We start from the raw sequence: 26938 nt of genomic DNA on the forward strand, positions 1-26938 counted from the left end.
CATGATGGCCAGAGCTTCCCAGAAAATGCACAGGGAAATGCATGAAGAATAGGCTGCCACTCATTGTTGCCGATGTTATGGGCACAGAAGGACACTGCCTAAAACCACCAGTTGACTACCCACACAGTAGTCTGAAACCATTGGGAATGGCAATGCTGATTGCCAAAAGCAAACCCATAACTGTTGGGAATTCATTTTCTTAAATCCCAAAAAGGGGTGCAGTACCAGTACTCACCACTATCCAAAAGCCGGCGTTTTAAAACACCAGATTTTACTTTTTTGTAGAAAACTGAATAAATGAACCCAAAGCAAGCCAAAGAAAGACTTACTGAGAGGTGGATCCAATGTAAAGTTATATTCTGAAGTGACTTGAAGGTTTATAACAAGACTGGCTGAGCTGTGGATTTCAGCAGTTTTAGTAAATTTGGACTGAAAGACACTAAAAATCTAAATGTTTAAAAGAAATGAGTGACCTACTTTGAGTGTCACATAGGTTGCAATTGTTTAAATGTCATAGTTTTAAACTTAGAATCAGCATTCTAGCTGCATATGTAAACATTGTATTGACTTAAACTGGGTAACAAAAAGTGACATTTTATCTGAAACCTGGCTTAAGGAACTGAATTCTGCCCACCAGCTACCCCCGACAGGAGATGAAACTTGAGTCACAGCTGTGTTCCCAGGCCTATCTGCCTTTTGCTGGCCACACTAAGGATATGCCATCTCTCTGATAATTGAATTAAGGGGAGCCCCCACAGAATACAGGAGCTCTGAACAAAGCCCTGTCCTGACTCAGGCAAATGTTTTATTGGCGGGAGTCGTAAATGGAGCTTCCTCTTGGCAGAAGCTGGGAGGGGCACTGCCTGTGAGAGCAAGCTGGCTTGGCAGAACTGGAAAAACCAGAAATTCAACCTTGTGCTGGGGGGAAACCACACCCCTTTGGGGCCAGAACATAACTCTAAAAAGATGGATCATTCATAGAGCGGACTTGTGAAAATTATTTAAATGATACCATAATTCTTGTGATTTTTCTGCCCACATTTTAAGACGTGTTAGGACCCGGTGGTATGTTCAGGGGGGTTTTAGCGGAAAAGAGGATATTACTCAAAATGTGTGCATGTGAAAAATCTGACACTTCATCAACTAATGTACATACTCCTTGCGCACAGGTGTGTAAATTTGGGTTAATGTCCGGTATTGCAAACCAGTTAAAAAGTCCAAAATATTGCCATTTCTGAATGCAAGCTCTCAGGAAGAGCAGAGTTTGAACAGGGGATACCTCCTGTGATATGTGAGGGGTGCATGTAATTTTAAACAAATGTGTACCTGTGCAAATATGTTTTTTTTTATCAAATATAGATTATGTGCAAGTTGACAGGGGAGTGTCCTCTCTGCAAGCCATAAAATGACATCGCTCTGACTCACAGTTCCTTCCCCAATCATGGGAGAGGGGAGAATTGGGCCAATGGCAAGTGGAGAGGGGTAGGGTCTAGTGATGCTGCACACACATCCATTTCAAAAACAGATAAAAGCAGACAGACAGGACAGATAGGGACCTTCAAATCCATTTGCAGCTGGAAGCTCTGCCGGGAAAATCCATACTTTACCTCCATCAACCTTCAGAGAGCCAACATAGAGACTTCAAATCTATCAAATTTCCAGAACCAGAGAGAGAGCAGAGCTGACCCAGACCACTGTTAGCAGGACCAGAGAGAGCTGACCCAGATCACTGTGAAGTGCAGAGACCAGAGTCCAGTCCAAAACCTGACCAGATCCGTGGCGAGGCATATTTTAAAAGATATTGTGAGTACCCAGCAGAACTGTGCAGAACCAATCTCTTAGTTAAAACAATATAATTCAATCCTATTTTAATCTAAGTAGAACTGTCTCCTAACTGTCACCTGTCATTTGTAAAGCTGTCACCTGTCATTTTCTAGTTGCAAGCTGCACTTGTCTTTTTGAACTTTAAAATTTCAAATCTGAAAAACGACCTTTATTTAATCGCTCATATCTCCGTAACCGTTTGTGCTAGAGACTTGCAGTAACTTTCCTCTGAAAGCCGGGAATCGTGGCTTTTGAACGAACCTGAACCTCTAGAGGGAATTAAAAGCATTTTAGCATATTTTTTTCTTCATTGCCAGCATTTAAAAGCATTTGGGCCTGTGTTTTCAACTTCTGTAGTCTAAGTTGCTGGGTGAACTGAATTACATTTGAATTGCATTTCTGAGAATTGTGTGCCTTCCTTCCATTTCCTTGCATTGCATAAAAGGGGGGGTGAATGGTACAAGAAAGTGATTACATTGTCTTTGCTGAAATTCTATCAAGTTATTTTCTTTACTGCATTTCATTCCACATTGCATCCATTTGAAACCATAAAAGTATTGTTGCTATCTTATCCATTTCATGTCAACTCCTTAGTGATTATCAAGAAGTGTGCTAGTGCCAGATTCTCCGTTGTTAATCTTTATCATCTCAGATTAAGTGTGATATTCAATTATTAATTTATTCTAAAGTGTGATATATATCTCTATTGTTTAAATTATCAAATAAACCTTTTAACTTGCAAAACAGAACTACTTCTTGGCTCAGTGGGGTCAGGGGGATTCCAAGAGAGGGGTGTTATATAGGGGTAGTCATCCAGAATGCATGAACTGGACATAAAGATATATTAATAAGGGTTTCCATTCAGTATCCCAGACTAGGCATTGACTTAGCTGTAGTGTTGAATTGAATCCTCTTACACTGGGCAATCTGGTCCCCTGTTTCCTCCCATGGTTGCTTGCAGATCCCTTGGTTCCAAATTACCTGTTTTACCTCTCCCCCATTGTTAGCTCTCCGCTCACTGCTCACTGGTATTGATCCCTAGCGATCCGTTGCCCTCATCATGTACTTCCCCCAATCAAATGTAAAGCGCTCTGATGCTACCCCAAGCTATGTCCATGCTCGATAAATATAACAATAAATAAACATTAAAATCATGAGACCCTGCAAGTATGCATTTTGGGATACTTAGGACCATCTGGGGTGGTCTTCACTGCATCCATTCTGCATAATTACTCTGGTCATTTGTAAAAGTAATTGCTGTTTATAAATAAAATGTTATTTCACTCAGTACATAAACAATTCAATAAGTACATTTCCCTAATTCTGTAGATTAGGGGGCCCATTGGCACAGTAGTTCCTGGCTGTGTTGCATAAAACCAAAGAGCATTTTGGGAGCATATAAATTGACAGATTTTTATATTTAACACATGTCTGTCAAAATGATGTAAGCATGCAACCATTTTGAATATGCAAGAGTGGTTTGGGTTTCATTTGTCCCATAATGCATTCCAACATTACAATGCAAAATATGAATAACATATCAATGTGCACATTCCTATCTTTTGGTGAGAGGCTTACGCTGAACAAGAAACAGCTATTTGTGCATTCTTGATACTATGGTTTTCTGTGCCCTAATGGCTCTTGCTTTGAAATATTTGGAACTTTGTGGTAGTCGATGACAGGGAAGCCAGTGCTGCAGTTCTCTGGGACAATGCTTTTTCTGCTGTAAGCATATACCAGAGGAACAACACCACTCACCTATTCACCAAGCTGGCCTGAGCCAACTAGAAAGAACCTGGATACCATTGTTTCACACAGCAGAGGAGCATGGCGAACAGAAAACTTCCAATTGACTTTAAAGCGGCAGACCAGACTTTCATACCATCTGCCGCCACAGCAGCAATGCTTAATGGGAATATCTAACAAGGAAATAATGAACATAGACTCATGGCGATAATCAGGGAAGGCTGGAGAACACCTCAGAAACAGAAAAACAAGGGAATAACCAATCACAACTAGGCAATGAATAACCAACCAGGCCAATTATTGGATGGAAAAAGACAATCAGTACTACTTTAAAAGGTCATAGTGACCTGTAAGGAGTGTCATAGAACAGCCTAGAGTCTATGGGCCTCATTACACGGTATGCAGTAAACATGGCGCTATTAGCGCCATGGTTGCTGCCGGTATTTTACTGTGTCCGTCTTGGTGGATGGCGGAATTACCACCCTACTCCAAGGTGAGCCGGGGCGGTAATTCCCCATTCACCAAGGCACTTCCCCATTCCCATTTTTGCCCCCATAGGGCTCAATGGGAATGGGGAAGGAACTAATTACAGTACCGCAAATTGCGGTACCGTAATTAGCACCAAAGTCCCTTTGCGGGACCATTCCTTAACGGCTGCTAAAACCAGCCGTTGTGGTCGGGTCCAGCAAAGGGACATCGTAGAAAGGCGGTAAGGGTTTATCAGTACCGGTGCCCTTACCGGTACCGGTAAACCCTTACCCCATTCCGTGTAATGAGGCCCTATATCTCAGACGCTGGCAGAGACCACATGCAAAGATGAAGCGAAAGCAAGGATTCTGCTTAAGCCCACCCATATCTCTGACACTGGCGGGGACTAGACACAGGGATGTAGCCCTCTGCAGGCTCTCTCCTTCTAAGAGGCTAGGACGAGACCATATGCAAATAGAGACATGAGGAGGCAAAGGCCAGGTGGGTGCACTATGACAATTGGGTTACGATAACATAGCCAGAAACCCCCTATGCTTGTCAGAGGGCTCAGATGAATGGCCCTGGTAAGGGATGGAAACTGTAAGCAGACAGGCAAAGCACATGCAGCAGGAGAGAGAACAAGAAGGAAGAACGGACTTAGCAAATAGGAACAAGGACAAAAAGGGAGCCTGAGATGCAGGATACGAAGGGATGGGTAATGTGGAAGGAAATGCAGTTGTATGCAATGATGGTTTAAAAGAATGTAGCCTGAAATATGAATGTATTGTATTCAAATGATAAATGAGAAAAGTACACTGCTTTGAGGGGGCTAATTAGTGTACTTGCCTGGCATGGTCATAAAAACACATTTTTGAATCGGATTTGCTTGCTCTCTGAATGGAGAATCGACACTTGGAAGACTGAGGCAATATTTTACTCACTAAATGCTCCCTCAGTAAACCAAAGGTGCTTCAAACGATTAGCGATAAGAGAGTGTTTGCTGTAAATGAATAACAAATGCACATCTGTGTTGATATCTCTTGAAGGCGACAGGAGTGACCTTTAAGGGAAACGGCTTGTCCATCACTCCAAAGAGACTTATTGTACTAATTGGAAGGAGGAAAATCCCGCCTAATGAAGTCATACAATCTTGTTTTAGGTACATTAAAGCCAAGATATTAGAAAACAAAGAGCTAATACATTAGAAAACAAAGTAATTTTATGGGAACAGAAGTAAAACAGCTACAGCTTGTTTTGGACGTCCTGTGTTATCCGTTTGAGGGTTCATCCTGCATCGCTGCTAGTAAAGATTTACTGAGCTAACCTCAACCATGATTCCAGTCCTGAGTTTCATTTCTTCTACAGAAACCATGCACTAGACTAAAAATCTGGAATTTCTTTTGAGGTGTACACAGTATGGACTTAAAATACTCATGGGAACAAATAGATTAACCTGCACAGAGGCTTCCGATTTCTAACACATACTCACCCTTCAATCCCATGGAAGAGATTGCAAGAGTGCCTTCTGTGTCTAGGCCCTAAGGCCCAAAGGGGTTTACTTACACGAGACACACCTCTATGGGTCCAGCTGGCACATACAGTGGCCTTATGTGGAAAAACTAACCAAGCACTGTTAAACTAAATATACTATTGATTTCAGGTAAGACAAGGTAAAGGACGTTTCAGAGAGTGCCTCCTATGCTACAGCGGGCAATCTCTGTACAAAGCAAAACCTAGAGGCAAAAGCGAGGACACTATGGAAAACCTACCAAACAATATAGCCCAATAGGCATACAAGGATGACGTCAGAGAGAAGCAAGGATCAGGGCAACAGAACAGGAACTCAGAAGTAAGGAACAAGGAAAACAGTAGCGAGACACTACCACTAAGTACATGAAGAGGGGGAGAAGAATGAGGTACAAATAGGAAGGGACTGGAAACTAGGTAAATGGCAATCTGTTGAAATGCCCCTAAGGGCCTCATTACAAGTATGGCAGAGAAGGAAAGAATTGGCGGACACGGAATTACTGCCAATGTTCCCCCTCTGCCATACTATGAGTATGGCCCTGGAGTGGAGGATTTACTTCTAGCATCGTGCTGGATTTGAATCCTCCAACTGTCTGATGAAAAATCAGCAAAATCGGCAGAATTACTGCATCGGAATTACTGCTGTGATAATTCTGCCAAAAAAGCCCCATAGAGTCCTATGGACTCATAAAAAATGGGGATTTACACCTCCGCCATCACTTTCAATCTGGCGGTAATTCCGCTGGACCAAGTGGCAGTAACAGTAATTAATTTGGGTGGTATTCTGGCAGATTTAGCACCGGAATACCGTCCAACTCAAAAGGAGGCCCTAAATCTAGGTAACGAAGGCAAGCTGAATAACCAAATGAGCTATAACTGGACATTGAATTAGAACTAAGGGGAAATGAACAAACAGAAGAGATCTGGAGGCTAATCATATAGGGTAGACAGTGTTATAAGTGGACCACAAAAGTAGGGGAATTTATACATATGCATTACAGTGGGTAGGTGTCAAGAGGTTGTGGCTTGGGCAGGTTGACAGCTTAGTGGGTCTCGCTGATCTTAAATACTTTGGAACCCATACCTAAAAGCAGCCTGGACAGGTGCCACTTCAACAAGAAAATAAAAGTAGAAAATCTTACATTGCCATGAATAGAATTTTATTCATTCCGCATCCTTAGTCCGAACACTGAGTCTTATCTGCTCTGGTCTGACTGATGATCCTAGGGATGAATAGTCTGTGGTCCTACATAGACCAAAGATTCCACCCTCTGATACAAACAAGGTAAAATACTGAAACATCCATTCGAAGATCACTTGCTTTGTATATTGAATGGCCGTACCCCTGGGATTGTTCCTAAATACCCCAGGACGTTGAACAGGAGTTCGATGATGCCCTGGCCTGGGAAATCAACAAGTGAGCCATAGGACTTGCCTGCCGTCATTGTATATAGTTAATAAGTGTTGGGTTTCCTTTCTATTTTTCTTTCATTTGGGGCGCATGGACTATGCCCCAACTTTTTGTTTATAGTTATTTATTAGGTAGGGTTTATGTAGGTTTCCTTTGGATTGTTGGGCTCATGGACCCTGGATTTTTACATTGTATATAGTTCTGGACTGGATTTTATTTTTCCCATGGAGCAATGGTTTTCTTTTTTTTTTTAACCTTTGGATTTGGTTTGATGGACGAACGCTTTGGAGCCATTTTCATTTGGATTTATTTGTATTCGGCATTCATATATTTTTCATTCATTTTGGACATCCAGCCTTTTGTTTATTATTTCTTTTCTTGTGTGATTTTCTTTCATTCCTTTAATTTTGTATTTAATACATTTTGATTTCATACTTCATTTGTGTGTTATTCTCTCATTGGTTTCGTGCATGTCACGATGTGGGTTTTCTCATTCACTTGCCCCCCTTGTGTGCGTCTGACGGGCATGTATTGATGTGCATACTTGTCATTTGGGATCTATCATGACATGGGGATTTCAACATGGAGTGGATGGAATACTTGGTTGGGTGATTGGACTGGGGTGGCGTGGGGTGGGATTCGGGTGGCCATAAGGGCCATGAGTGTGGATTGTGATGACGTGTTGGGGGGGACATGAGTCGGGGCCTGCAGGCAGGTGCCCGTCACTGCTGGGTGGGTGGGGGTGCAGGGGGACATGAGTCAGGGCCTGCTGGCAGGTGCCCGTCAATGGGATTGGTGGAGGTGCAGGGGGACATGGGTCGGGGCCTGCTGGCAGGTGCCCGTCACTGCTGGGTGGGTGGGGGTGCAGGGGGACACGAGTCAGGGCCTGCTGGCAGGCACCCATCACTGGTGGGTGGGGGTACAGGGGGACATGAGTCGGGGCCTGCTGGTAGGTGGCCATCAATGGTGGGTGGGACATGTGTTGGGGCTCACAAGTGCATAGTGCCATGTGGGCTGCCTGCAGGGAATGCCCAGGGTGGATGGACTGCCTGCGGGGCATGCCCGGGGTGGATGGGCTGCCTGCAGGCCATGGCCAGGGGTGTAGGGTAGTCCCCTGTGGTGTGGGCTGCATGCATGCCCTGGGGAGGGGGCACACCCGGGAGGACCCACACTGCCAAATCGTGTGTAATACTCCAAGAGCACCCCCGGAATACACGTACCCCTCTCGCGCTAGCGAAATCGTGTGTAAAACTCCCCACGCACCCCTCAGAATAAACGTACCCCTCACACGCTAGCAAAATCGCATGTAAAACTCCATGCGCACCGCTCAGAATACACGTACCGCTCTTGTGCTAGCGAAAACGCATGTAAAACTCCCTGTGCACCCATCAGAATACGCGTACCCCTCTCGGGCTAGCGAAACGCATGTGCTACTCTCTGCACACCCCTCAGGGTACACGCATGCAGCCCATCCACCCTCCCCATGCCCCACAGGCAGCCCATCACCCCAGTGCATTCCCCACAGGCAGCCCACACCACAGGGGGGGACTCTTTCCATGCATTTTCGCTAGCGCGAGAGGGGTACGTGTATTCTGAGGGGTGCGCGGGGAGTTTTACACGCGATTTCGCTTGAGCGAGAGGGGTACATGTATTCTGAGGGGTGCGCTGGGAGTTTTACACACGTTTTCGTGGTTGGGGGATGTATGCTGGTCCACTGGCCTTTGCGCCATGTACTGGATTTGTGCGATGTTCATGGCGCACGGGGCGGGATTGGGGGCGTAACTGGCACTGCTGCAGGATCGCTGCGCCACTCTGCGCCATGACTGGTTCTGGATGTTAAAATCCATGAATACGCTGTGCGCTGAAATGGGTTTTGGCGCACGCTGCTGGCGCAGACTGCTGCACGCGCACACTGTGCGCCAGCCGCGTGCACCACTTGTGTGCTGATTTCTATGAATGACCCCCAATATGTATTATAGTATGGCTGGTAAGATTCTTTTGGTAGGTCAGTCTGGCCATATATTCTTACTGTGACATGACATGTTGTCATTTCTTACTAGAAAGGTCAAGCAAACATTATAAGTGTTATTTCGTGGCAAGACTAGCCTAAATTGGTGGGCCAGTGTGGACAAATTGTATTACTGTGGCATGGCATGTTTTACTGGCCATCAAGAGTAGATCAAAAATGACTGCTGTTATTACATGGCTAGACTAGCGTACTCTGGTGCAACAAGTCTGAATATATTTTAAGACATAGCATTGGTTTTTCTACTGGCATCAAGGGAAAATCCAGTTGGATGATGCTTTGTGGATAGACTAGCTTATTTTGGTGCAGCCACGTGTTTTCTTATCGTGGCATGACATTTTTACTTGCGAAATGAGTAGTATTTTCTTAGGTGGGGATACTGGCATATATCAGCATGATAAACAATGAGAATAGGGGAGTAACAAGTTGTGGTGCACTCAACTTCCTCAAGTTAATGGTTGTCAGAATGCAGCAGAAACTACACGGGAGGTTCCCCTTGGTCCCTCATAGAGAAATTAGCAAAACAAAATTGGGTGTGTAATTGTACCGCGCAGGCAGACTTGTTATTCAAGTATTCAATAAGTTAGAATTAATTCGAGCCCCAAAATATAGTCAGAAAATAGATGCAGCCATACAAATGTTTATGGGGATTTATTCTTGTCACACCCGACACGTGTTTCGACCAATTGGCTGTCCTCAAGGCAAATAGTTCAAGGGATGACTCCCTAGCAAGTTATCCATAACATTCGTCTTGTAGTTATAATAGTTGGTTTGTTGTTAATGAGGTGTCATTTTCATTTTCTAATGTTAATGAGCTTTGTGTGTGATTCAGGATCATATCTATTAATGGTTCCCAACAGCAGCTGTTCGGCAGACTGCACCACCAAAGCTGTAAAACAGGCAACGGTATAAAGTTAGCCCAGGAGTGACCCTAGAGGGTCAGAAAAATTGAGTGATACGCACTAAAGCAAGGGTGTGGGGGTAGTACCTGCTGGCTGGAGATGCCAGGAAGTGCACTGGGCACCCTAACCCTTAAACTGTGAATCCAAGAAACAAACTGTAAGCTGTAACACTAAGACCTAGAAGGCAAGAACCGACCTGGGAGCCACATTACCAAGAACGTAAGCCAAGAAGCACGCTGGGATCTACAACCCTCTGAACTGCGGAGTCAAAAAGTGGCCTGGAGCATCCAGCTGAAGACTGTTAAGCCAAGAAGCAAGTTTGGCTCTATAATCCTGAGGCTAAGTTTGAGACAAGCAGCAAGCTGGGAGCCAATCCCCTGGCACTGTATAATAGTTAGGTAATGGAGGGGTGGACCAGTATTCCTACAGGTAGGTTGTGAAAACTCATTGGGGCTCATAACGAGCGCAGTGGTGCTTTAAAAACAGCAGTAATGCAGCAGTAATTCAGCTACCCCCACACTACTCCACTGTCGAACTAAGATTTTGACGTATGGAGGTAGGATAACCGTAAAAGCTGGAGGTAAAACTTCCTTCCTTCCCGCCACCAAAAAACGGTGGATTTAGCGTGTGGAATCCAAGAATGGGGATTTACACTGCCCTACCAGAACTTGCAATCCTGTGTAAATCTGCGGTACCAAATTGTGGTAACGGTAATCGAGTTGGTCAGTATTTTGGCAGATTGACTGCAAGAATATCGCCCAATTCGTAATGAAGCCCATTGAGTTAGCTCACCCTGGCATCCTTTGTACATGTGTTCTTTATTGTTTCTAGCAGAACACCTATAGCCCCATATAGTAGTTACCCCGACCCATTCTGTCGCACTTAATGAAAGTGGTGAACTTTTCTTGTGTAAGTTCGCTTGCTCCTTTTCGACACATGTTAATGCCATTTTATGCCAATTATATCCAAAAACAGCAGGTATAGAAAGGCACATCCATAATGCACTAAGTGTAAACTCTGATAGGTTGGTACTGCCATCGCATGTCAGTTACACGCCATGTAGTTGCATGATCTGGCAGGTACAGAATGATATATCCTGGTGGTTTCATCAAAAGCCAAGTACAAACAAAATTGCCATTGCAATGTTCCTGGTACAGTCATCATGGGTCAGAGAAACCCCCACATGCCTGCGGGTTGCCCCTCAGCCCTTCTCCCAACCCCCGCTACTCATCTGCACTTACCTACAAGGGAGCCAAGCCCTGGCAGCTACAACTCCCTGGTTCCTGCACCAGCCTCTCCTCTTTCCACTCCCTCCATGTCAGGAGCGGTGGGGCGGGAAGATAATGTTAATGTTAAAGGATATTTGTACCACGCACTATCACCACCGGAGTGGCCCCCTGGGGCTCTGAAGATAAGGTTTCCATCCCTCCTCCTTTCACTTTTAGGAAGAGGAAGGGGAGCTAGAGTAGGGGAAAGGGGTTGGAATTGAACAAAGTCAACACACCTAAGTAAGAGCTGTACCCACTTTCTGCTCATGGCTCTGCCACTGTGATCTTTAAACCAGAAATGGCAAGGACTGCGCCAGGTGTACCAAGGAAGTTGCATAGGATACCATCTAGTACTCCTGGCACAGTTTACATGACATCCTTGCGGCAAACAAGCTTTGAATATGCTAAATGCAGACCTGGCACTAATATGGCTCTCAAGACATTGAAGCAATGAAACCCTGCTTCACATGCCAATCCGGGTGCAGGTGCTGGACATCCCAAAAAATGGACTGCAGGTGCGTTGTTTGTTGCATACGGCTCTGTATTGAGAAAGTTGCACAGTGCCCAGCTGACCAACACTGCACTATTTGCAAGACAGATATAAAAAGCCATTTTGAGTAACATTGCTTTTGCTACGATTGGTCACGCATCATCTTTTGCTCACATTGTTGCATCACATCAGACGTCTACGCGCATGCGCAGACTGGGCTGGCAGCCCTCAAATTGTTCTGAAAGCTTCGATTTGAGCAGAGTGCTTTTTACCAGTAAGTCACGGTCTTTTACAAATGTATCTACTCTGACTCGGACAATTTCTCATCATTGTGAGTGACAGAGCCTACATCAGCTGGGATACCGTTCAGGGGTAGAGACCAGTTAGTGAGGAGCAACACAGAAAGTTCACACGCGTATCTGCTCACCCACTCTTTAAGAAGAAAATGGCAACACAGAAGGGTGAGTGAAAAGGCAAGTGTCGCAGTTTTAGGATTTCCCTGTGTGTATATCACCAATGGCATTCATTACACAAATGGAAACAACAGTGGTAAGTGGTACTTACATAAGCTTGGTGCGTCTGTTCACATATTTTGGGGTATTCGGAATTCTTGCAGGACCTCTGCCAAAACATATACGTGATCGCGCTAAAACCAACATACACAATGTACACAATCACCGAAACCCCAGAAGCTGAAGCGCTGATGGTGTTCAGAATAAGACTGCTCCGGACCTGAAGGCAACAGAAGGGAGGTGGCATTAGCAGGTGGGCATCATGGCACACAGGCGGGCATCATGGCACACAGGCATTAGGATGTAAACTAAGGTTAGCATTTCATGATCACACTGAACTATAGAAGGGGGTGGCATTAGCAGGTGGGCATCATGGCACACAGGCGGGCATCATGGCACACAGGCATTAGGATGTAAACTAAGGTTAGCATTTCATGATCACACTGAACTATAGAAGGGGGTGGCATTAGCAGGTGGGCATCATGGCACACAGGCATTAGGATATCAACTAAGGTTAGCATTTCCTGATCACACAGGACTATAACTGAGAATTATAAAGGCATGTTTGTGTTTAAATGGCAAAAACAAACCACCCTCTGACATTTTCGGGGAGGCCAGCTTTTTTCTTATTACACATTTTTAAGGGAAAATAAGAAGCATTATGTCATGTTGTATCAAAATACATTGCAACCCAATCTCATGTAATTGTTCTGCAACTACCGCTAAAAGCACGAAATGGCAGATCCATAATTGCTAAATATGTGCACTTGGGACTTATTCATGTCTGGAAACCAGGAAGGAACCACAATCCACTTTTCCAGACTATGGAACGAAATCTATGATATAATCACTATCATTGACGCATGAAATCATGTGATCTGCACTTTTAGTAAACACATTTTACTTACTATAGTTTGACCCAATAATTGATGAAATGTATTCAAAGGTTATTAATCTAACCATAAAATAAATAAAATAAAAATATATGTGCACATGGACCAACCCAAGCTTTCCAAAACGATCTTGCCAATCTTTAAGCCCGAAAATGTTCTCAAAAGCAAAATATTCTAAGAACTCTGTTCTCCAAAGGTCAGCAGCTATGGGGAATCTGTATCGACCCCAATATTTTTCAAGTGTATGCACCCAAGAAGCATTTATTTTCCTGAAGCCCGGCCAGGACTATGCGTCTCTTACTAGGCACTTGGGGGATTCCCACTGTTTGGGAACTGCCATTCTCCAAATATTTGGTCCTAGTCTTGATGAATGTGGCCATCTTCACAAAAGATGTGCACCCATGCAGCCGCCTCTGTTCCATCGCGCCCCGCCTGGGCTAAGCATAGTTTACAATGTGCACCCATGCAGCCGCCTCTATTCCATCGCACCCCGCCTGGGCTAAGCATACTTTACAATGGGCACCCATGCAGCCGCCTCTGTTCCATCGCACCCCGCATGGGCTAAGCATAGTTTACAATGTGCACCCATGCAGCCGCCTCTATTCCATCGCACCCCGCCTGGGCTAAGCATACTTTACAATGTGCACCCATGCAGCCGCCTCTGTTCCATCGCACCCCGCCTGGGCTAAGCATACTTTACAATGTGCACCCATGCAGCCGCCTCTGTTCCATCGCACCCAGCCTGGGCTAAGCATACTTTACAATACTGAACATGACCCAGATCTTCCAGGTTATTTAGATCCACTGGAATCACACAGATCGATTCAGAGTTAAATATGAAGTCAAGCGCATTTCCCAGCAGGGCACTGCAACCGTTTTTTAATGCTAAATCCCTGAGGGACAGGGCAGGCCCCAGCAGGACAGCACTGGGGTCCTTTCAATGCTTAAATCCCTGCGGCAAAGGCCTTTTGAAGAGGGCAGTTTTTCCCCCATCAGCAACATTTCATTGTCTTTCAGAGATTGGTGGCGCAGAATTTCTTCTCCATTCCTGCTACTTTCTAACTTGCTGTTGACAAGTAGGACATGGCACAGTTACAGATATGCTTTCTCTGTGTATAGCATAGGAAGAAGTTGGTAATCCTTCTTCTGTTTGGCCATAGAAGAAAGACTGCTGCTCAGTGACCTTTTCGACATAGGAAGCGGTAGTTCAACTATGCACAGCAAGATAGAACCAGGTATGAGAGTTTAAAAAGAAAACAGCAACACTGTACAGATATGTGGGGGCATACCCTTGCCCAGTCCTACATGGAATGGCTTTAAAAAGATACCCAGGACCAAAAAACACACTGCAGGTTTTTGGTAGGATGCAGGAGCCCCAGTAGAACAACAAGCATTCCAGCACCCCGAATTATTAAGTACTGACCAGCATATATTCACTGGTCACTTTTAAGAAAGTTGGCACACGACTAATGGCAACTCTGACAATATGATATGAACTCAATTCTTCTTCAGTCTGTGGCATGTAGTACATGGAGTGTAATGTACATTTCTCCCATATAAACACCATTGGTCTAGTAGGTACTTTCTGAATGCGTCAGGTTTTCTGTTCCTTTGATCTGCTCTTTTGCAAAGGTGGCTCCTGCAGGGGATCAGCATGCTCTTTTTCTCAATTGAGAGATCATTTGCTGCAAGCAGATCTGACAACGAACACCAATCTATTGTATGATTTATGTGGCAGCTCTTTACTCACATGCTGCTCACACGGGTAATAGAAGGCCTGTAGAACTGCAGTGCATCACACGAGTGGTTGAGTCAGGGAATATTTTAGGCAAACTCCTGATGTCACAGATTGACCTGAAGGTCTGGATGGTGGGAACGTGAAAAGCCTGCATGGTATTGAAACATGTTTAAGTGATTTCTGGCTTCATAGTTAGTGTTTTTAGAATCATTTAGTCCTGTAAAATGTAAGTGGCCAACACATTCATCATTTATCTGAAAACTAGAATCCAACTCTTTGGTTTGGGAGGTGTATGCTCATTTCTGCAGGCGGGCCAAAAAATAGAATATGTCAGTCCTAGAAATTGGAACCTTAACCTTCTTCTGGGGGAAGGCATTCTCTCATTTATCAGGAGTGAGCTGCTCATCTCTTTATGAAAGATTATCACATTTATTTCATATTTGTTCCCCCTCACTTTGGCAGATACCCAATGAAGCAGGTCCCATTTGCGAATTTATTTATAGACTGGTTTCCTGACCTACCCCTTCTCTCGGAAAACAACAAACCCCTATCATGTACTCAAAACCTACTGTACTCTGAAGTTAACCATTGTGTTGAACCCAGGTGATCTCAGAAGTTAGACACCACTTTCAATCTTGCTGGGCTCTGAATTTAGCCATTGTGTTGAATTCAGGTGCCCTCTGAAGTCTCCCAGTAAATCTACCAGTCTGAAGTTAGTCATTGTGTGTGCCACTGCTTTCAAAACCCGCTGAAACCTAAAGTTAGCCATTGTGTTGAATCTAGGTGATCTCTCAAGTTTGACACTGTTCCAAAGCCTGCTGTGCTCTGGAGTTAGCCACTGTGTTGAATCCAGGTGCCCTCTGAAGTCTTCCATTGCTTTAACTCTTGCTGCACTCTGAAGTTAGCCATCTTGTACGCCAACTTTTTCAGAACTTGCTGCGCTCTGAGGTTAGCCATTATTTTTTAATCCCGGTTATCTCTAATCTGCCACTGCTCCAAAACTTGCTCTGCACTGAAATTTGTCATTGTTTTTGCCACTGCTCTAAAACATACTGCACTCTGAAGTTAGGCACTGCGTTGAATCCAGTTGATCTCTGAAGTTAGCCACTGCTTAAATCTTGCAGCGCTCTGAAGTTTGCCATTGTGATCGCCACTGCTCAAAAACGGGCTGCTCTCTGAAGTTAGCCATTTTGCTGGACCCAGGCGCCCTCTGAAGTTTGACACTGCTTTAAAACGGGCTCTGCCCTGACGTTTGCCACTGCAATGGTATTTCTGTTTTGCTACACTGCACTTTTCTTGCACTCCGCTCCCTGCGTTGGATCTCTCAACCTTGCAATCTTTGTGCTTCACCACATTGCATTTCCTTACCCCCAAAGTAAGTCTGGCCAATGCTGGTAGTCTGCCGCACCTGCACTCTGCCTGACTAAGGATTAAATATAATATTATGACTATAAAACTAATACCTTTTGGACTCCACACACAGAACCTCTAGTGCCAATCATGGAAACCTCAACCCAGTCCTAATACTACTAACGCAATATTGGAGCTCACAAGCACTACCAAGCCTGGAAAATAAGCTACAATACCACAGGGGGGCTTTAGCAACTGGGAACCCTATACAACTACAAAACCACAGTGACCTGTGGCTCCCGAACCCCGCAAGACTCTGAGCATGAGATACAATCATCACAGAGAGGCCTTTGCCACAGTGAATCAGAGACTACAGAGGACCCCACAAGGGAAGACCGAACCACTGGGAGAAGAAACACAATCTAAGTCACTCATCAATACAAAGGACCAGGAACCATAACACAGTAAGAAACTGTCACTCAGTGATCCAGCTCTGACAAATATTCCAGCCAGGCAACATTTCCACCCTGGAACAGCTAAGCCAATAAACGGCTTACTCCTGAGATAACTCTAGCTGAAACAGTTAAGGACACTGGACAGCTCGGACCGCGGGACAGCTCATGCCTCTGGGATAGACCCTAGGATAGGCCCTGACCGCACCTGAGTTACTCCCAACCCTTGGACTAAACCACAACCACCTGGGTCTGCCCCATACCCCCCCAGGTTAATCACTGACCACCAGGGTTAGTCCCTGGCCACAGGGTAGCCCCCAACCCCTGGGTTACCCTTGTCTCCTGGGATAGCCCTGACTCCTGTGATAGTCCCCGTCACTGGATTAAACCCCACTCTCAGGATAGACCCAACCACGAATGCCCTGCACCAGGAAAGACCAACACATAAGGAATAACCAAAACAGAATACACCAATTGGAACAATCTCATAACACCAAACCCGGGAACCAACCTATACCAAGAGATGGCACACCTAAACGTCCACCGCAAACGAGTCCCTTTGCTAGAAGAAGACCAAAATCCCTATATCGAATGTCCCACTTGTCAACTTACCACCTACTCCGGCAATCATCTGTCCTCAAGAACCGTAAACACATAAGGTAACCCACCTGTCTACTGTATCTTGGTTTGTTGGTTTGTGTTTCAAAACTAATAAAAAAGTTTTAAAAAAGAAGGCTATCCAGAAACTCATGGGAAAGATGGGAAACCCACAGAACGAAAACTGAAAGAAACAACATTAACACGCCAATCACAAAAAAACTCATGACACACTGAACAATGTCAGCAACCAGACGACCCTGAAGAAAACATCAATCCAAGACAAAACTTTGCTGAACTGCTCAATGAAGAATCAGAAACAACAGATCTCAATACACAAGACGGTGAAAAAATTTACTAAGCGATGGAGGGACAAATGTCCTATTCCTCAATGAAACCTGGCCAACTCAACTAAAAGGTAATAGCGCACGATTGCCTACCCAACAATTTCAAACTTAAACAAACCAACAGAGATGGAAAAAGAGGAGGATGTCTCACCACAGCACACACGGCCCAGCTAAAAATAACAACAACACCACCACTAAACATCCCAAATTGTGAATCACTCCTCCTGCACCTAGCCTTAGACCACCAAACCAACCTACAACCGCACCTTCACAGACACTTTTGTGGATGCCATCACCAGCAATGGCATTAAAAAGGATCACCAGATCATACTGGGAGATTTCAACATATGTTTTGAAGAAGAGAACATCTACTCACTAAAAACTTTAACTAATCAAAGAGCAACAATTCATCTACAACAAATGGTGAAAGGAGCAACACACACAGCAGGCCACACAGTAGATGCAATCTTCTGCAACAAAAACCTGGTCGCAACTGAAGCATCAATGCAAATCCTCTGAATCGATCACCTCAGTATACCGTTTGTGATCCACCCGCCAAACATGTTTACTTGCTAAACTCCCAAAATTCCTCCATTTCTCAAAAAACCTGGAAATCCATTAGCAGTGTAGCACTAAATGCGAGACTGGAAGCCACAAAACCACCAATCAGCGCTCTAGATTGAGCCAGCATAGAACAAAGAACAGACATAATCCATAAATGGATCGCGAAAACACTGGATGACATTGCACCAGAAAAATCATACACCCCCTCTCTAATGATAACAATGGCAAGATGGTTCACACTCCGTCTCAGAGCAGTGAAAAAAAAAATAACAGAACACTGGAGCAAGAAAGGAGGACAAACTATGACTAATTGAAAAGAAACTGCATACCAAAGACAGATAAAACTATACAAAGTTGAAATACTGAAAGCAAAAAAGACACACTACAATGAACAGAACACATCACATACCCCAGCAACTACCAGAAAGAGATGTTCAACATCATAAATGAGTTAAGAAACCCAGCAGCATGCAACACCTCACCAATCACAGACACTATGCTATGACCTTGCAGACCACTTCAAAAACAAAATCATAAACATCCAACAAATCATTGAGAGCAAGCAGAAAATCACCATCATCCACCTCAACCATCCAACACTGGAACCATCTGCTAGACTAGACCACCTCCTACCGATCTCGACAGAAAGGTTCAACAGCCTGGTAAGCAAAAGCAACAGAGCCGGCTCTCCAGGAGACACCTGCCCACCAGACGCATACTAGAATATTCTCACCCAGACAATACAAATACCTGCAGAATATTTCCTCAACCGCTTCAACGGTGTGCAGTCATATTTTGGAATGTAATAATTTCGAAAGTCATGTCGAAAATATTATTTCGAAAATATAAATGTCGAAAATCCAAAAATGCAATTTTTTTTCAATTTTTTTACATATAATTTTACATACAAGGGTAAGTATTTATACATATTTTATTAAGCACATTTAATATTTTATTAAGTAGTAACATAGTAAGATAGGTTTAATAATAATATTAACATTACAAATTTGTATATTAGTAAAATAGATTGTATAATAACTTTATATTTTAAATATAATAATAATAATAATAAATAAATAATAAATATTTAATAAATAGTTAGAAATGTGTTTTCAACTTTGAAGAGTTTACGTTTTCTCCGCTAGATGGTGCTATTCTATTACAAATGGGAATGTGCATTTTGTTGATATTTGTTATTGTTTTGTACGTAAAATAGCGTAAATCTACGTGTGCGTGGGCGCCATTTTTAAAAGTCCATTTTGGAAGTGTTTCCGTCACATTCGGGTCTCCGTTCCTGTTTTTTTTGGGGATTTGGCTTTTTTTTTAAATGGGATTTCATGGACCCAATGGATTTTTTTCGACTTATGGACTGTTCCTGTTGGATCGTGGATTTTTTCTTGGGCTTTTTTGGATTTTCACTTTTTTGTTCGCTGGATTTAACTGTTTTTGACTGTGGATTTGGATATTATTATTTCTTGGATATTATTTTTATTTTCCTATGGATTGTGTTCTGGGCTTTGGGATTTTGGATTTGTTGGGTCGGTGTTTTTGGCTACTGTTGGATTTGCCATGCCGGATCGTGGAATCTACAAAAACGTGAGTATTTTCAACACTTTAAATTGTATGCGATAGAATCCAGGTTGTTTTTTTTGTCTTCTTGATTACATTTTTGTACTATTGTCAGGTCGCATTCAGGTTTATTTAATTATTAGTGAAATGTTATTTTAATTTGGGAAGTGATATCAACTTATGTGTTTGGCCTTAACTGTATAATGCAGAGTAATGGGAGTTTCCCAAGTCAAGATGGTGACTCTCAGCATAACTTACACCCAAGTCAAGATGGTGACTCTCAGCACAATTTACAGAAAGCCTTTTGATTGGGTGAAGTGAATGAAAGGAAGGTAGAGAACATTCTAAACTGCCTTTCATCGTCAGCAGCTCAACTGTTAGGTCCTATGTTTATGAGCTGTGTGGTGAAACTTTCATTAAAAGTTGTCAGGAGGAAATTACAAGAAGAACCTAAAGTAAGAAAGAACAAGCAAGTCATTTCAGAGTCAAGATATCTGAATTTAGAGATATGAGCTAAGTGAACTTTTGAATTTCCAATGATTAGTCATTGACTAACATTTAATGTTTATTTAGTAAAGTATATTTATTACTTAAAACTGTTAATTCAGAAAAGCTGTCAACTAAAGGATTTAGAGAATTTTAAGGTGTGTTTAGAAAAGGATTTTGAAGTTGAACTTTCACTTTAATTCTGAGAGAGAGAGAGTGAGCGGAACGTAACGTTATCTCATATGCGTGTGTTCGGCGGTCGCCGATATATATATATCTGAGGAGATTTTCTTATAGGAAAAACTCTGATGTGGAGATAGATGTCAAGGATGGCACTCTAATACGAGTGGCACAAGACACCCAGAAGAGTTCGGGTGTTGAAATAAAGTGGACAGATAGGAACACACACCGCGGAAAGGAAAGGGAGTGAACAGTAGGGAAGAGTAGCAACGGAAAAGGTATAGAGTGAATACCCTCTTGGGGTGTTTGCAGAATAGGAAAAGAGTATTCCACAAACCTTGGAAATACTCTAGCCTTCTGCACAGTTTGCTATAACAGAGTCCCACGCTGTTTGCTCATAACTTGGAACAGCAGCTATGGGTGTCTGTGATATAGAAACGAGACAAGGGAAGGGGCAGAGGTTGACTGATGGGAACCAGCAGACAAGCTCTGTACAAAGGGTCTACAAACAGTACAAGAGAAGATCCAACAGACAAATCCAGGAAAGGAGATGATAGCAAACTAGCAGAAGGATAGGAAGGGAAAGTCGAGTAACAGGATATGATAGCAGAGGACAGAAAGGTAGGTGGAGCGCTCAGAGGAGCAGGAAGGCAATGAGTAAGCCCACAAGAGTGGGACGGTAAGGTAGAAATATCAGAGGAAAAGGGCTACGGCAGCCGGAGTGAGGAAGGCTGCAGAGCAGGGAGCCCAGAGGACAAGGGCAAAGGCAGCCGGAGAGAGGCAGGCTGCAGAGCAGGGAGCCCAGAGGACAAGGGCAAAGGCAGCCGGAGAGAGGCAGGCTGCAGAGCAGGGAGCCCTGAGGACAAGGGCTAAGGCAGCCGGTGTGAGATAGGCTGCAAGCAGGGAGCCCAGAGGACAAGGCAAAGGCAGCCGGAGAGAGGCAGGCTGCAGAGCAGGGAGCCCTGAGGACAAGGGCAATGGCAGCCGGAGAGAGGAGCAGGGAGCCCAGAGGACAAGGGCAAAGGCAGCCGGAGAGAGGCAGGCTGCAGAGCAGGGAGCCCTGAGGACAAGGGCAAAGGCTGGAAAGCAGCAGAGCGTGATACGCTGCAATGTGGAGAGCCCGGCAGGGCAAGGGCGGAGACTGGAAGGCAGCAGAGCGTGATCCGCTGCAATGTGGAGAGCCCGGCAGGGCAAGGGCGGAGACTGGAAGGCAGCAGAGCGTGATCCGCTGCAATGTGGAGACCCGGCAGGGCAAGGGCGGAGACTGGAAGGCAGCAGAGCGTGATCCGCTGCAATGTGGAGAGCCCGGCAGGGCAAGGGCGGAGACTGGAAGGCAGCAGAGCGTGATCCGCTGCAATGTGGAGAGCCCGGCAGGGCAAGGGCGGAGACTGGAAGGCAGCAGAGCGTGATCCGCTGCAATGTGGAGAGCCCGGCAGGGCAAGGGCGGAGACTGGAAGGCAGCAGAGTGTGATCCGCTGCAATGTGGAGAGCCCGGCAGGGCAAGGGCGGAGACTGGAAGGCAGCAGAGCGTGATCCGCTGCAATGTGGAGAGCCCGGCAGGGCAAGGGCGGAGTCTGGAAGGCAGCAGAGCGTGATCCGCTGCAATGTGGAGAGCCCGGCAGGGCAAGGGCGGAGACTGGAAGGCAGCAGAGCGTGATCCGCTGCAATGTGGAGAGCCCGGCAGGGCAAGGGCGGAGACTGGAAGGCAGCAGAGCGTGATCAGCTGCAGTGTGGAGAGCCCAGAGGAGCAGGGCTGAGAGGCAGGGAGCCTGGAAGGCTATGACTGGAGGCAGCAGGGTGGAGCAAGCAACAAGGCAGGGAGCCCAAAAGGCTAGGGCTGTAGGCAGCAGGGTGTAACAAGCTGTAAGGCAGGGTCCAAGCAGGAATGAGGATAAACAGCATACAAGGATCCGAAGACACTCGCGAAAGGTGGAGGAAGGACTCTCAATGCAAGAGGCTGAGCCACTGCAGACAGCAGCCTTATATACTGCCTAGCCCAGCACAGAGGCAGGCCAATTGGTTTCACCTGGCGGATCACACCTGCAGGCAATCGGCCACCTCCCTTTCTGTTCCTGGGCTGGTGGAAGCAGGACCAGACTCTAAGGCTTCTGGGGGGTGTAGTTCCATAGAAATCCAATAGGAACGGCCAGGAAACAATGCTTGCGGCCAGGTGCATTATGGTATGCGTAGTTAGTTGACAATAATCATTAAGTAGCAAAGTCCAAATGGAGCAAAAATGGACGTGCCCATGGCGCATGCATGACAATAGAGTCGGGTAGCTCATCTTCCATTAACTGCGCAAATGTTAATGGTTAGGGAAGTTCGTCGTATCTGTAATGCTTTCTTGGAGCGAGCGTGCGAGCAAGCGAACGGGATCTAAAAAAAACCCTTGGAATGTAATTAACAATGTTGTGAATAAACAAACTAAAGACATACGTAGATCTCCGTGAACTCGTCACAAAACTTAAGATCTGTGTGAGTGTTACTTGTATGCGCGTGCGCGTATAAATGCTTATACAATCTCCTGCGCATGCGTCACTTTAAGCCACTACAGTTTAACCCAACTAACACATGCGCAGTAATTCAGAAGCAGTTCTACGCGTGCACTGAATGGAGTTTAATTAGAAAAGACGGCTCGCTGGAGGAGAGATGAAACACTGATCGTTCATCTCATTTTGTAAGGAAAACCTACGGCGTTCAATTCACTGACAAGAACGTCACAGAAAGAGTTGTTACATCCTTTTAAGTACTTTGGGATTATTCAAAAAGACAAAAGGATTTCCAAGCACAGGTTCAGAAAACGCCCTCTCTCCAATAAGTTAGACTAAAGAAGAAAAAGACTAAAACTTGCTGGCGAAGTAAAACTTTTTAAATCTTCTTGAATGAATTGACCTAAGGAAGCAATATAGAAACAATTCAGGCTCAAGTCAATATCATTTCAAAAGAGGAAGAAGAAGAAGTTCGTATTCCTGTTGCTGATGATAAGTAAATATCCTCAGGGCACTCAGTTGAGGATAGCCAGGTATGGTGATATTTTAAGTTATTTAAGGATGTCTAAAGTTAAGTCATATTGAAAAGGTTAGTAGAAAGTTATAGTGAATTTATTTTTATTTTAACAGGTTGAGGAAACCAGTTTCACACAGAGCCCGGCAGCTTTATTATTTTATCCCATTTTCCCCTTTTCCCTTAGAGGTGTAACCATTTTAGCTGTTTCTTAGTTTCAGTTCAGTGGATTACATTTCTGGGGGATTATCGGGGTTCAGCAGCTTCTGCGGACATTCATCTAATTCAAGCCTGACAACTATTTGCTCAAGTTTTTGGTCGTAGTCTCTGTATTTTTTCCTTTTTAATTCGGCGTTTGCAAGTGAAATGGTTTGTGATAGACGAAATTCTTGATGGGATTGTTCATTTTGTAATTCTTTTAAAAAATGCCATAAATTTGGGTTTTTTGTGTTGACATTTTTATTAATTCGGCTATGCCATCCCTCCAATGCATTATTAGTCCTCGGTCTCCCCTCGAATATGGCTTGGTAGCAATTCCATAATTTACACTATATTTAGGCCTTTGTCTTGTGCCACTCCTTGTTAATTGTCCTAACCAAGTGTTTTCCATTTAATCTAACAAGTCCGAATTTTCCTCTTTATGATTTTTGAAATATTCATTGTCTATTAAATGTTCGTAAAAATGTATAACGTGATCCTCTTTAACAAATGCCAATCCGAAAAGTTTTTTTATGTTATGCTGATATGTACTGTCCTCCGTGTATTTTGTGCTCCGTCCCAGTTTTTGCAGTTTTTTCCCAATGGCTTGCGTAAAATGAAAAAAACACCCTTGTATGTTTGTGTCTGTATATATTGCCGAAAATGCTTTAATTTGTGCTATTTCGAAATCCATGATTATATTTGTCGGTTTTGAATCTGGTACAGTATCCTTAATTTTGTGAAACACAGTTTTGTAAGTCTCTTCGCTTTTCTTGGGCATCAATACATATACTAGTGGTATGAGTCGGTTATTTATTGATCCATGTGCTGTAAAAAATTGTTGAAATGGCTGGGGGCATGCCTTGAATGTTGCATCACTTTGCCACATTTCGCTTTGACTAAGTTGCTGGAAACTGGTCGCCATTAAAAATATTAATATTTTTTCGTCTTTCATTTCTATGGTAGCATGGTGAAAATGTTCTCCCTTTTCCGTTACTTTAAACACATCTGGGATGGTTATATCACTGTATATCATGGGTGCTGGTGGGAGATTTTCTTTCTGTTACTTTTTTCTGTTCACTGTTCGTTGCATGTGTTTTTCACCAGGCATTTGTGCTGAGATGTGTAATGGTAATTTGTAACATACTGTCGCAATTACAGAGCCGCTGGCTTGACCTGGGTTTTCCACTGCGTTTCTTTTTAGCTCATGAAGAGATTTTTTATTATTATATTTGTTTATCCGGAAGATGGTTGTGCTCTCCTTTTATGGAGGGGGGTTGTGGTGGGAACCCCCCCCATTAAAAAGTTACTATTGCTGACACTTTACATTGGTATGTTAGCATTGCTGGTCGACTTTTTTTTCGATTTTTTTTTCTTCGAATAAGTGTATTTTTCTGTTATATGTATATGTTTTCGACATATTTATTTTCGACATTTTGTTTTCGACATTTTTGCATTTCAGCATTATGTTTTCGATATTATGACTATAAACCTTCTTCAACCACTCACTAGCAACAGGAACCATGCCATGAGACTTCAAATTGGTGTACATCAAGCCACTCCTCAAAAACCCATCGGGAAACATGGAAGACCTAACCCTAACAAACATTCCATATCCGGGAAAACTACTGGAAATTTACATCTACAAACAAATCCTGGAACATGTAGAAAACAGTCAGATACTAGACTAGGCACAAGTAGACTTCAGATCCATGAGAGGAACTGCTTTACTATCTATATGGGAAAAACTAACGCAGACTTCAATGTCAAATCAGCACTAATACTACTCAAACTGTCAGCAGCCTTTGACACAGTCCACTACAAAACACTCATCAAAATACTCTAAGGTATTGGAATCGGCACCATCTGGCTAAAATCCTTTTTGACTGAAAGAACTGAAACAACTCTGATTGCACCTTTCGAGTCAGCACCTGGTATAACAACATGTGGAGTCGCACAGGGCTCATTGCTATCACCACTACTCTTCAACATCTACATGAACACTCTGATGAAACATGGCCTCACCTGCTACAACTACGCAGAGAGCACCAAAATCATCTACAAAATCAATGCCAGAGAAGAACACAACTAAACCCTTACCAACTGCCTCACTGAATTAAACCAGTGGATGAGCTCCAACAGCTTTAAATTCATTCTGAACAAAACAGAAATCATGATAGCATCCAATGACCCTTTGAAGAATCACAACATTTAATGGCCTACCGAACTGGGAAACCCACTAGAACCATGCAAAAATCTCAGAATACCAATGGACAACCAACTAACACTAGAACCACAAGTCAACACAGTAGTTAATTGCTTCTTCCACTTACACGCAATCAGGAGGATGCTCCCCTTCTTCATCTTCCCACACAGAACACTCGCCGTCACCCCTCCTGTCATATGAAGAATAGACTACGCCAACAGAATGTATCACGGAATGCCAGAATACCTTATGAGAAAACTACAACAAATACAGAATGCAGCAGCACAACTAATCCCCGAGCTACCTAAAAGAGAACAAACCATGCCAGCACTAAGAACACTAAATTGGTTACCAGTAAAAAACAAATGTTCATCAAAACGCTGTGTATAACACGCAGAGCAGTCCACGGCCAAGGAGCAGAATTCATACAGGGAATAATCTCCATCTACAAACCAAAATGAAGACTAAGATCCATCAATGACATCTCCTGCATAGCGGTGAGATTTTGGAACTCGCTCCCAAAGGAACTACAAACAGAAGATCACCTAAAATTCAGGAAACTGTTAAAAAACATGCCTCTTTAACTGACCAAGCTAATGAGGGAACACCAGTGAAGGAAAACCTCCAACTCAACACAATAAAGAACTCTAAAAACTGATAATCCAGAGAAACAAAACACTGGACGCCAAAAACCATAGAATAAGATTAACACAACGGATTAAACCAACACACAGAAAAAAACTCAGTCGACCGCTGAGTAAACCTACTAAAAATGCTCTACTACTCTGCATACCCAACCTCCAACACAGAAGAAACCAGACACATACCTCTGCCATAAAAAAACACCACACACTGCAAGTACTCTGCTTACTCTCCACCACACCCAAAACGCACGTAAAACACCCATTTACAAGCACCGACCAAACACCACACAACTTCAATCAACTAACCAGCACACAGTGACCGTTCCTTTCTAAACTGAAGCTACCAACAGCACATCAAAGCTGTCTTGAGACCTTTCCTTCTCAATCCCACTAACTAATCCTTCCCAACCCCCTTTCTTTTCAGATCCGCCTCTGTGCCCGGAGACCACGAAAATGGCAACGGTGCGCAGTATAAATCACAATAAAATAACTGAACTTATTTGGAGATAGCCTTCTCCCCACAGCAACAACCCAAAA

General features: G+C 43.9%; 1 protein-coding gene across 1 annotated transcript in view; it reads right to left on the minus strand.

Annotated features, from left to right (window-relative positions):
- Positions 1-26938, minus strand: part of LOC138580875 (membrane-spanning 4-domains subfamily A member 4D-like) — a 702190-nt gene that overhangs the window by 146073 nt on the left and 529179 nt on the right. The window contains exon 5 of the mRNA XM_069651765.1: positions 12227-12394. Coding sequence (XP_069507866.1) covers positions 12227-12394 — 168 coding nt within the window. The remainder of the gene's footprint in view (positions 1-12226; positions 12395-26938) is intronic.

The sequence above is a fragment of the Ambystoma mexicanum genome, chromosome 3p (genome assembly GCF_040938575.1).
Source record: "Ambystoma mexicanum isolate Mex_15411 chromosome 3p, UKY_AmexF1_1, whole genome shotgun sequence".
In the NCBI taxonomy this organism is placed as follows: Eukaryota; Metazoa; Chordata; class Amphibia; order Caudata; family Ambystomatidae; genus Ambystoma; species Ambystoma mexicanum.